Source organism: Rhinatrema bivittatum, chromosome 3, assembly GCF_901001135.1.
Source record: "Rhinatrema bivittatum chromosome 3, aRhiBiv1.1, whole genome shotgun sequence".
In the NCBI taxonomy this organism is placed as follows: domain Eukaryota; kingdom Metazoa; phylum Chordata; class Amphibia; order Gymnophiona; family Rhinatrematidae; genus Rhinatrema; species Rhinatrema bivittatum.
In genome coordinates, this window is record NC_042617.1 from 538884265 (window position 1) to 538897014 (window position 12750).

A 12750-nucleotide genomic window follows, 5' to 3' on the forward strand; every position below is an offset into this window, starting at 1 on the left:
CTGGGGAGTTCGGAGGGCCTTCCCCCCTGGAAATGCAGGCCGCGGCAATTTAGGCGTGCCAGAGTGGACCCGCATGCGCAACAAGCCACCCCCCTCACCATTGCGGTGGCGCCGACGATTTGAGCAGAAACTGGCAGAAAACCAAAAAGAAACTGAGAAAACACCGTGAAAACCCCCCCAAAACCATGCCGGGGGGGGGGGGGGGGTGTGAGGAGAGAGTCGACACAGCTCCTACCTGTTCCTGCCTACCGGATCCTTTTTTTTTTTTATACTTTACTGCTCTAACAGCAGCCTCACTGTGAAATTCCTCTCCTGCGCTGAAGAGAGCTGTCCAGCTCAATTCAGCAATTAACAATGAATCCAGGAGTCTGGACTGATCCGGTACATACAGGGAACCGGGGGCAGCTTCCTTTCTCTGTGCTAGAGTCAATGACCCTGTATCTGACTCCTGCATTTAGTTCTAAGTGTACCTAGCAAGCATCAGAAGTTCCCTGTGTATCCATATTAAGGTATTCATTGATTGTACCAGTAAAAGCCCCACCCTCATTCTATGCCTTGAGGGGTTTCATACTATTGTGCTTGTTGCCACATCCCTCACTTTATACTTCGGGTTGTTCATTCCACTATTTGTGCTGTTTTGCCCCTCTTTTGGTGTTTTGGGGTGTTGATGTCACTGTGCCATTTGCCCTTTTCAAGTGGCTTGGGCTGATCATGTCACTGTTGGTGTCCTTTATCACTCTTTTGGTGCTACAGGGTGTTCATGCCACTCCTTCTGTTTTGGGGTGCTGTTGCTTCTATTGCTGATGCTGCCAGTAAGTTTCATAAAACTTGAGTGGAAAACCCCAAAGTTAGAGTGAAAAATAAGATGCATTGATTTTAATGGAAACAAATGATGCAAATGAAACGAATGAGCTTATGATCTGAACCAAATGAAACAGGAACCAACATTTTTTTCTATGCATACCCATAATTTGCAAATTATATTTTTTTCACATTAAAGAGGATTTTTTGTCATTATTAGTAATGCTTAACTGTAGACGTTACCAATAACAAGTTAATGTGGATTTAATGTGCATTAAGCACCAAATTTGGCATTTAACGTTTTAGTTACCTTAGTTTACTTTGGTAAATAGGCCACTTTAAAAGCACCATTGAACTATTTAAGTTATTTGGTAATTTAGGTTCTGAAATCTTTAATATATAGAGCTTTGTGTCTTACCACATTCTGGATTACACTAACTGACTTCTTTTCTTCCTTCCAGCAGTCAATGGAACTCCCAGCTTCTGAATGACAGTAAAAGCAGCCATGTGACCCTAGATTCATACTGACTGGGGAAAACATCGTTCCAGATGATTACAGCACAAGGATCTTGGTGCTCTGGATGGATTTTCCAGTTGCCTCTTAAATTTTCAGACTTCTTTACATGTTATGTGTGCATGAGGGAGTGACAGGTGTAAAGATACAAACAAAAGTGCCAGCAGCAGGGAAAGTAAGCAGACTAGATGGACCTTGCAGTCTACCTGCCATTTAATTTGGTGTTTCTATAAAGTTGAGAAGTTATTTCTGCAGACTTTTGGTCTTTGTTTTCTCTCTGACATTGTCTGATGGGTCTTACAACAGAGCAATTTTAATAAAGAAATCCCACAGTGCATCTGCATTCTCAGATTTGTCACAATTCCAACAACAGTGGTATTCTGTAACCATGACAGGGAGTATACCAGTTTCCTCTTGTACCCCCCACCATAAGCCGCACACAGGAAGATATTAATCATTCTTTGGGGGGGGGGGGGGGGGAGGCGGCAAAGTGTTGCTGCTGTAGTTACTCTATGACACTCTCCCCTGAAGTTTGCTTTCTTCCCTGAACGGGATTGATCATCCTTCATCTCCAACAAACTGACACAATAAAACCAACAAAATATTATACCAATTCAATAAAAGAGTAAAAAATATATATGCAGGTAAGCAAAGGAATATTTATTTAAAAATTAAAAAAAAATTACAATAAAGGGTTTTAAACAAACAAGAAACTGCATAAGTTCCAGTATACCACTGAAACATTTTGGGCCAAAGAATTTTTTCTAATCGATACAAAATGGGAAGAACCTTTTTACGCATCTGGCCCTTAACCTTCCAGATTGACTTTCAATATCACATGATGCAAAAAGAAACAATTATCACCTTATCTCCCTACCTAACACTGTTCGAAATCTAGGTCCATGCACATGCTGCCTAAAACCAAGGGCACAGTAGACTACATGGGAGAGCAATTAAATCCATGGGTATCCTCCATCTAGTTCATACTCCCAAGTTTTGATAAGGAGCATGGGACGTGTTTTCTCATGTTAATCTGTCAACAGGCATTCCTTTGGTCAGTGCCTCCATCAGCAAGCAATGGTAAGCTGTGGTTACAATCTCTGATCTGTTTTAATCAGTGAAAGGCGTGGTTGTATTTGTGTGTTAATATGGCTAGACAAGGAGCCCACTGGAGCTAAGCACTGGCCAGGACTGGAATGTAGAACTGATTTGTTTAACTCGGTGTCTGTAATTAGGCTGTTCAAGAGCTAGTACACGTTAGTTCTGCCTGCCAGATCAGTCAATGATTTGGTCAAACTCCTCGTAGAATGTGCCATGTCAGGCATCTTCTGCCACCTCTCCAGCTGTTCAGGGAGGTGCAGTGTATGCTTAGATATTAGGGCCAAAACGTCCTCATCAAGCTTCTCTATTCTAGATGTCATCTGAAATAGTTCTTTATCCTTGCCGGAAAGCTGCAATGAGTGAAAACAAGTATAACTAAACAGACCAAGCGAAGATTTTTTTTTTTTTAATAAACAAAATATATGTTGATTGAAAAGACACCTCTAGGAAAAAATATCCAGATCTTAGGCTAATAAATCACATGCACAGGTAGCTTAAAGCAGGCAGGTTTTAAGAATCAGTAGAGTATAGCAGAATTTACATTAATAAATCCTAATTAGGATAGCCAGACTTAGTTTAAAGATTGTAGAAGATAGGGAGGCATGCTGCAAATGCAAGCAAACTGTTTGCAGATACATACGCAACACAAATGACATATCAAATACAGATGTTCAGAACAATATTTATTTATTTATTTATTTATTTAAATAATTTATATACCGGGGTTCCTGTATAGTATACATATCACCCCGGTTTACAAGGAACCATAACTATCGCTAAGGAAACGATCATTTAGCGGTTTACATTGAACATTTAGCGGTTTACATTGAACATAGTTAATTTGAGAAAACATAATGAAACATAAATAAACATAAATAAACATAAATGAACATAAATAGTTAATTTGAGAATTAACTATTTATTGAAATATTGAAATATGAAATATTTATTGAAATATTTATTGAAATATTTATTGAACTATTTATTGAAATATTGAAATATTGAAATATGACCTAACTATGTAAAACTCTACTGTGCACATTCATGAAGGGGGTGACCGTCTTAGGCAGGGACTAGAGCTGCAAACCTGAAGATGCTATGTTGATTTCCCTTTGCCACCATTCATCCACCTGCTGTGCACGATCCAGTACAAGTCACATAGCCGCCTTGTGCTCAAATTTTGGGCCCGATTCGTTGAGGCTTTTCACCTGGTCTGAGGGCTGCTGGGCAGGCAGCTGGCAGGCAGCTTGCAGGCCTGAGGATAATTTAAAAGCGAGGGCTGGTGCACACACCATGGCTATTACTTTGCTCCTACATTGAAGTAGGTACACAGTAAGGGGTAGATTTTAAAAAGGTTACGTGCATAAGTTATGCGCGTAACCCTTTAAAACCCCCCCTGCACGCGCAAGCCCCTGGACGCGTGTAAGTCCCGGGGCTTTCCGGGGGTGGGGGGGGGGGGGCGTGTCGGGGCCGATGCAACATTCGGGGTGTTCCGGGGGGCGTGTTGGGGCGTGGTGCCGGCCCAGGGGCATGGCCGAGGCCTCCGAAATGGATCCCGGGCCGGGGAATCGCGCGCCAGCAGCCCACTGGCGCGCGCGAGTTATACCTGCTTCTGGCAGGCGTAACTTTTAAAACACAGGTGGGGGGGGGGGGGGGATAGGTAGGGGAAGGGAGGGGAAGGTGCGGGGGGGGTGGAAGGAAAGTTCCCTCTGAGGCCGTTCCGATTTCGGAGCGGCCTCGGAGGGAACGGGCAGCGCGCACAGGGCTCGGCGCGCGCATGTTGAACAAATGTGCACTCCCTTGCGCGCGCCGATCCCGGATTTTATGATACGCGCGGCTACGCGCGTATCTTATAAAATCCACCGTATTTTTGTTCGCATCTGGTGCGCAAACAAAAGTATGTGCGGGCGCACTTTTAGAAAATCTACCCCTAAGTGTTGAAAAATTTGGAAGGTGTTTTGAAAATGTAATCACTGCGTTTACCTTCCCCCTCCCCTTACCTAACCATGCCTGTTTTTAAATGTGGGTACAACAAAAAGTACCTGTGCCAAGAAACAGTACGCAATACTTTTATCCACAGTAAGGAAAGGGATGGGTGGGGGAAAGCACACAATAATCAAATTGCATTTTTACATGGGTAAACACAAGTTTACCCACATACCTTTGACGGCACCTGTTAGAATGTACTATAGTACACTTTTACCTACATTAAATATGTGCCTACATGTAAACCGTTGAGATGGTATTTAACTTAGCAACGGTATAGAAAAGTTTTTAAATAAATAAATAAAAATTTTTGATTACTGCCCTTCTGGGCCTATGGGGAAAAAATCTTAGCAAATCAGGCCCTTAGATCGGAAGTTCTTTGGAGCACAGTCAATTACTTTGTACAGTGCTAGGTTCACAGATGGCATTACATACTGTAAATAATGCATATGCTGGTCGCTGTACACCACTAGAAGAGAGATGGACTTGATGGCTGCAAGACTTTTTTCAGTTTAAAATATCAATGACCATTATTATGCTTCTTGAATCAATTACATTAAGAATGTTTAGTCCATTTCAGTTCACATTACATTCACTTACAAATATTACATTAAATATAACATGAGCAGTATCAGATAAAACTAGAATAATGTTAAGGTCAGAGTAAGGCAGAAATATTCAGGCTGAGTAAGACACAGATGAGTACTATTAAGCGAGGCTCCATTATGCTTAGTCATTGTGTTTTGGTAGGATTTGGGGTTCAGATTACGGATACATAAGAACAGGATAAGGTAGGCCAGGATACTTGGTTTGTCTCTCCTTGGACCTGAAGCCTGAAGAATAGGACTTTCCACAACCTTTATCAGTCAACTGAGAATCCTGATAGAGACTAATAAAACATTATTGGAAAATAGCCAGCACTCTAGAGCACTGCATAAAGACGGGTGTCGTGTAGGCCACAGACTCCAACAGAAGCAGATGTGGGTCCCAGGATAACAGACTCTACCCTCACAACAAGGGCCCACCAATCATCAAGAAGTCAAAAGCCACCCCGCCAAGAACCCACCAATGAACTAAAAGATAGTCTAGCCTATAGAGCAAACCTCTGTAAAATAAGGGGTTTTGGGGAAGCAAGCCAGTTCTTCAACCACATCTCCAACTGCCAACAGTAGATACACCAGACAATGCTGAGGCAGCGAAGATGACCCCAGACCCTGAGAGATATCCCTGCAGGACTTCACCCCTGCTATGGTACAAGGACCTCAAATCGAGAAGGCATTAGAGAAAGAAAGGGATAGATAAGTAAAAGAAGTACGTGTTGCCAAGCATGGCTACACTGAGTCTTTTGGTGAAATATAGAATGAATCACACAAATTATACAAGGTGTGAGTGCATGTGTTTGGCTTACATGAGCTGCAGTGTCTGTAGTTGCTCATATATTTCCTTGGTCCTCTACACACGCAAGTCTGCTCCCCAGCACTTGTTAAAGGAACCACCTATCTGATAGTATTTACCCTAAATAATTTCCCATAACAAATGAATACTTAAAACAAGAATGACCAATAAACCATTATTAAAACACAATTCAAAGTTGCTCAGTGATGCTAGTGTCTGTCTGTCATTACAGTTGAGGGGCAGAGCAAAGAACAAATTGTAGAGAAGTTAAAACAGAAAGGAGAGATTTTAATAGGGGAAGCGATGCAGTTTGCTACGCTCTTCCTTCACCAATGATTCTGGCTGGCAGAGTGGAGAGAAGAAGAGGCCGTGAATCAGCAGTTAATAACTTTGCCAGGGGAAACTTAACCTTGCTCCCTAAATGCTAGAAAGAGAACTGAAAGGAAGCAACTCGGATTTTGTCAGAGCTGTAAACACAAAGCGAGTCAAACCACTTAAAAAAAAACCCCAAAAAGCCTAAAACGCTAGCATAAACCATGATAAAATGTAAGCCACAGTGAAAATCAGTACTTTGTACAGCTGTTTTTTGTATACAAGAAAGATGAAAAAACAAAGTGATTAAAAGTGCTGAATCTGAGTTATCAGGACCTATTGTTCTGTTGTGACTGCTGCTCGTTGCTGCTCCTATAAGCTTCTGCCCTATGCAGATACACCATTTGCACTTCTGGTATCACCAATCCTAAGAAGAATGAGGGGTGACTAGATAAGATATTCAAAAACATAAAGGGGGAGGGGTTATAAAGAGGATGGTGATCAGTCATTTTCCATCTCCATGAATTAATGAGGAAACACCATAAAAGGTGAAATCTCTGAATATTGCATTTTGCCTTAAATTAGCAAGATTTGTAGTTCTGGTGGCATAAACACCAATCCAACATATTTTCGCTAAATGAATATCTATCTAGATGACAGAAAGTCGAGGGTATGTATGTATTTCAATGGAAAGAGATAGCCAGATACAGTTATACACAACTTAAAATGTATTCAGAAATACTAATGCAGTAATATACGGTATATACTAAGACTAGTAGCCAACCCTATAAATATTCCGTTAATATCAGTGATACAGTATTCAAAAAAATTATACATTCAGAAAATAAGATATATTGTTGCACGAGTATCACAATACTTAGTCTGGATGCATTATCTTCTTCAGCATTTTATTTCACAAAATGTTATTTTTTTTTCCATTTAAATTTTTTATTAAGCAACATAGCATAAGTACAAGTAACCAAACACCTCAATGAAAAAGGAGCCACATACAATAATCTACAAGACCTCAATGCAATAAGAACTAACAAAACAACGCAATACAAATTAAATTAATCAGATTAAATCAAATCAAATTAATCAAAGTCATAACTATTTCTTGAATTCCCCACCTCCCCCTTTCCCATCCGCTCATGGGAAAAACTTCTATACAAAGGCACTCTAATACATCCTGTCTCAGAATAAATCACTCAGAAGCTTGCAACTGATACAGTGTGAGACAGGATAAAATATACGCTTATGGAACACATCAAGGATATACACATTTAAATACCTTATGGTAAAGCTAGCTAAACCCAGGTAAGCTGAGAGGCAAGTAAGAACCAGGTAATGACAAGGAAAATAAAGTAATAAGAAAAGTGAGAAAGCACAGTTGCTTACCTGTAACAGGTATTCTCCTAGGACAGCAGGATGTTAGTCCTCACATGTGGGTGACATCATCAGATGGAGCCCAGCACAGAAAACCTTTGTTAAAGTTTATCCAACTGGCTAGCGGATTGCATTGCCTTCTGCTACGAGCTGGCTGGCAGCTGGCTGGCAGGGTGAAGGCTCACTCTGTACGGGCTATGACGGCGTCAGGGGCTCATCTGCATATGGTCCCTGTCGCCGAAATCTGCAGGGCTGCGACCTGGAGTTCTCTCCACACATTTGTGGCACACTACTGCCTTGACAGGGATAGTCGCCAAGACAGAGCTTTTGGCCAGTCTGTCCTCCGCAACCTATTCCAGTCTTGAACCCAACTGTGGGGCCAGACTGTCCCTATTTTCACACAGCGCCGCAGTTGTGTTGTGCCCATTGGCACCTTATTCGGCTACTGTGAGTCTCTCTGATCACAGGGGGCAGTCTGGGGCTCTGTAATCACCCACATGTAAGGACTACCATCCTGCTTGTCCTAGAAGAATAGGTCGACTGCCACCGCTGGGTGCAGGGACCATTCATGGGGCTGGAAGGACCGGCTGAGACGGTTCGCCAACGTGTTCAGGTGGCCCGGCAGGTAGGTGGCCCGTAGATACATCCCCCTGAAGAGGGCCCAATCCCAGACCTATATTGCTTCCTGGCAGAGGGGGAAGGAGCCCGTGCTGCCCTGCTTGTGATTGTACCACATCGTCACCTGGTTGTCCATTTTGATGAGGACGACCTTGGAGAATAGCCTGTCCTGGAAGGCCCACAAGGCATACCGGATCACCTGCAGCTCCAGGAAATTTATCTGGCAGCGGGCTTCGGTGCAATCCAAAGGCCCTGGGTATGCAGACCGTCCGTGTAGATCCCCCACCCCTGAGGCGAGGCATCGGTGATAAGGGTCATCTGGGGTGGCGTGGGCTGGAATAGGAGTCCAATTTCCAGATTGGACAGGGCCTCCCACCAGGTCAGGGAGAGATGAAGAGGGTTCATGACCGTCACTGGCACTTCCAGATTTTGGGATGCCTGTCACCACTGGAACTGCAAAGCCCACTGCGAGTCCGTCACACGGAGGCGGGTCAAGGGGGTCACGTAGACCGAAGCCACCATGTGGCCCAGCAGGCAAAGCAGCAGATGGGCTGGCACCTTCTTTCTGTTGCGAACTAGGGTAGCCAGTGAGGAGAGGGTGACTGCTTGTGCTATATCTAACCTGGCGCCGATAAAGTCCAGCCTTGGAGACGGATTGAGATGTGACTTGGGGAAGTTGATAACAAATCCCAAGGTCTGTCAGTTCTGAACAGTCAAGGCCAGAGCGTTCAGTGCCCCAGAGTGTGATTCGCTCCAGATCAGCCAATCGCCCAGGTACGGAAAGAAGTGAACTGAGCAACGCCTGAGGTAGGCAGCCACTATCGCCAAGCATTTCATGAAGATGCGTGGGGCTAAAGCCAGCCCAAAGGGCAGCACTTTGTACTGAAAATGTGCCGTCCCCACCAGAAAGCGGAGGTACTTCCTGTAGTTGGGGACAATTGTAAGCCTCCTTTAAGTTGAGGGAGCAGAGCCAGTCTCACCTTTGGAGGAACGGGATCAGCATGCCCAGAGAGACCATCTTGAACCTTTCTCTTACGAGAAATCGGTTTAATACCCTAAGGTCGAGATTGGGGCGTAAGCCATCATTCCTCTTAGGAATGAGGAAATACCTCGAATAAAAGTCGTGGCCCCACTGCTCGCGGGGAACCGGTTCTGCCGCGAGTGCCGCTAGAAAGGCGGAAAGTTCCGATCGAAGGATGACCTGTTGGGTGGGCGTACCCCACAATGGACATGGGGAGCAGTCTCTGGGAGCCTGCTGAAGTTCAGGCAAATGCTTTGACAGATAATGGAGAGGACCCAACGGTCTGAAGTGATCGCTTCCTAATGGTGGGCGAAACAAAGGAACCTGCCACCAACTGGGGGATTGGCTGTCAGGGGAACTGGCGTCTGGGTCATGTCCCCTCGCCGTCAGTCAAAAACTGACGGACGGGGCCTGCTGGGGAGCTGGTTGGGCCTTCAGAACTCACTGTTGCCAGCCCCGACCTCTAGGGCTGGACCGAGGTGAGCGGGTACGGGCAGGTGGAGGGAAGTACTTCCTTGGCCGGTAGAAGGGCTTGCAAGAGCCCAGCCTGTTGAACCAGATAAGTCGCATCAGTTTTCCTGTTTACTGGGGAAACAGACACTGGGTATTCCCACATATGGAGGAGGAGATCCTTAAAGATGTCGTGGACTGGCACCGCCACAATCTCTTTTGGAGCGTCGATGAACTGGAGGACCTCCAGCATCTTTTTATGGGTATCCTCCTCTGACAGGAGCTGGAAGGGGATGGCTTCTGCCATGGCCCTTACAAAGCTGATGAATGACAGGTCTTCAGGTGGAGATCGACGCTGCTCCTCTGGAGGGGAAGGCTCCAAGAGGGAGTCGTCTGAGAACTGCAAGGACTCGTCCGAGGAGTCATCGCCCCACGGGTCATAGGGACCTTCCTCCTCGCTAGGGTCCAGACGACAAGGGTGGGAACAAGGAGGGGCGGTAGGCCTGGGCTCCAAAGGCACCGAGGGCCGTGGGGGCACTGACGGCATCGATGGACCCCTGGGCATCAACCGTGGTATGCTGGGGGGAACCGGCGGCGGCCCGGGGAACAGCTGCATGATTGCCCAGTCCCCGAGCCCTCATTCTCCTCCTTGGACCCGGGAATCTGGATTGTTCCAGTGGAGGGCGTCGGTGGCTGAGGAGGCATCGGAGGCCTCTCAGGCACCATTGCGTTGGTAGGGCGCCAAGAAGAAGTCCAGATTCTCCAGCAAGGGCACGAGCAGCGAAGGCGGAGGCTCAGGCACCGGTGGCACCGGCAGCTCGACGCTCTGAAGCGCTTTGAGCACCGCCGATTGCACCCTGCGGTCCAACTCCTCCTGAGAGTCCTGGGTAGTAAGGACTGATGGAGGAGGAAAGGCGTCGCTGGCACACCCTTGGAGGGATCACGAGGAGGCACAGCATTCAGCACTGTTGCTGTTGGGAAACGCCTCGGGCTACCGGGGGCACTGGAGGATGGGGCCTCCAGTGGCCATGTTGCTTCGATGGCGGCTCGGCAGCCTCCGAAGCCACTCCGGAATTGGAACCGTGTTGGGACGGTGACTAGTGTCGATGCTTCCTGGGTTTCCGGCATGCGGCCTGGTCTTTCCCTGGCACCGAGGACGATGACGACCCCGAAGTTAGGGGGCAGGGAGAGATCACCGAGGATCGATCTCCCTCTCCTCAATCCTTAGGGGTACTGGAGAGTGAGACTGCCAGGGGAAGAGACGGGGATGGTTCCCCGTCGTCCTTAGGCGTGGAGGATACTGACGCAGAAGTGGAGGGTTTTGGAGAGCCAAAAAGCTTCTCCATTTTATCCAGGTGTGCACGATGCACTTTGGGGGTCATTTGATCGCACAAACGACATCCTCGGATGTCGTGCGAGGCCCCCAAGCAGAGGATATACACCTCATGTGGATCCATGATGGACATGGTCTGTGGGCACTGAGGGCACTGTCGAAAACCCGACGATGGCATCGAAAAAGAGGCTGGCGCGCGGTTGATGACTGACGGAGACCTAAAAGTGGGAGTTGGGAATCGACTATGAATAATGATGGCAAAAAGGGTACCTACCGGAGGAACCGAATGCGAAGGGGGACTCGACGCAGAAAAAACCCTGAAAAAGAAGCAAAAATGCTTTCAAGGGTTTGGAACTCCACAACTGCGAGGCTACTGCACCGTGGAAAAGAAGAGACTGAAGGGGAACCTTGCATGCCAGGCTCCATCTGATGATGTCACTCACTACCATCCTGCTTGTCCTAGGAGAAATAATCATACTACTGCTCAGCGCCTTGACTGGTTGTCAGCCACTTAAGATAGGGTGTATAATTCTTTTCAAATCTGGGCAAGAAACCATTTTTAATAGCTGTTAGTTTCCCCAAATAATACACTCTGTGGAACTAGTGACACTGAAGCATCTGAAACCCCTCCTATCACAAAATTATTTCTGGACAGTCCTACAGGCTTTAATATTCGCAAGCACAGATTATTGCAACTCTTTATTTTTAGGCCTCCCTGCATCTTCCTTTGGTTCACTTCAAGTCCTCCAAAATGCAGCAGCAAGAATTTTAACTGGCAAAAAGAAATCTGACCATATCACTCCTATTTTAATTGAGCTACATTGGTTACCCATAGAATCCCGGATCAAATTTAAAACACTTTGCATCCTGCACAGACTGATATATGGTGAACAGGTAGATTGGTTAAATACGGCTATTAGACTGCATGTCCCACAAAGAAATTTATGTTCGGCAAATAAGGGCTTACTATCTTTACCCTCTGTACACTCAGCGCACTTGAACCAAGTGAGGGAGAGAGCATTATCATTGGCAGGACCTAAAATCTGGAACATGCAACCAACTATTTTAAGATTGGAGACCAATTTTAAAAAGTTTAAGCGTGATTTAAAAACTTGGCTTTTCAGTGAGGCATACACAGCTTGAGCTCCTATTCTATTTTTATGCCTTTTATTAGCTTGTCTCTGATTGTTTCTAATGATTTTTTTATTTTCTTTTTACTTTTGCTTTTATTTTGTTTAGTTTATTATTAGCCTGTTCTTCATGTTTTATTAGAGATATTAGTATTTTATAACTTTATTTATCTCTTGAATTTTTATTGTTGATTTCATGGTATTTGTTTTTATGAATTTCTAGTTTACACTTTGATGGACACTTTTATTTCCATTTCTAATTGTTTTGATTTTACAAGAAGACTGTTATGATTGTATTTGTCTTAGTATCATTGATTTTCTTATTTCTTCGTTTATTATGTTGTAAACCGTTACGATGGCTTGTCTTAGTGACAGTATATGAAATCTAATAAATAAATAAATAAACATAACACTGCCTGAATCCACTTATATGCCAATTCACATTTAGTGGCTAGAAGCACCTGTATAAGTAGATTGTATTCCAATTCAGAGATTGTCACAAAATGTTGTTAAAATTTGCCCCAGTAGCAGATTATTTTTCTTGTTTAGTAAAAAATATTTCTTGCTATTTTTTTTTTGTAGTATAACACTGGGCAACAATGAAAGTGTTACTGACCTAAAAAGGTCCTACTGTAGTATCTTGATGTGCTGAACATGAATATGACCATGAAAAGTTTTTATTGGCTCTCGTTTTGAAGATATT

The 12750-nt window shown here is 44.8% G+C and overlaps 2 protein-coding genes across 3 annotated transcripts in view; one reads left to right on the forward strand and one right to left on the reverse strand.

The window, feature by feature from the left end:
- LOC115088269 (WAP four-disulfide core domain protein 8-like) overlaps positions 1-1650 on the forward strand; it is a 71885-nt gene extending 70235 nt beyond the window's left edge. For both annotated transcript variants that reach the window (XM_029596386.1, XM_029596385.1), the window contains one exon: positions 1263-1650. In XM_029596386.1, the coding sequence (XP_029452246.1) occupies positions 1263-1288 (26 nt within the window). In that variant the 3' untranslated portion in view covers positions 1289-1650. The remainder of the gene's footprint in view (positions 1-1262) is intronic.
- Positions 1651-1962: 312 nt separating this feature from the next.
- LOC115088270 (myosin-9-like) overlaps positions 1963-12750 on the reverse strand; it is a 50447-nt gene continuing 39659 nt past the window's right edge. Inside the window, exon 8 of the mRNA XM_029596388.1 lies at positions 1963-2766. Coding sequence (XP_029452248.1) covers positions 2563-2766 — 204 coding nt within the window. The 3' untranslated portion in view covers positions 1963-2562. The remainder of the gene's footprint in view (positions 2767-12750) is intronic.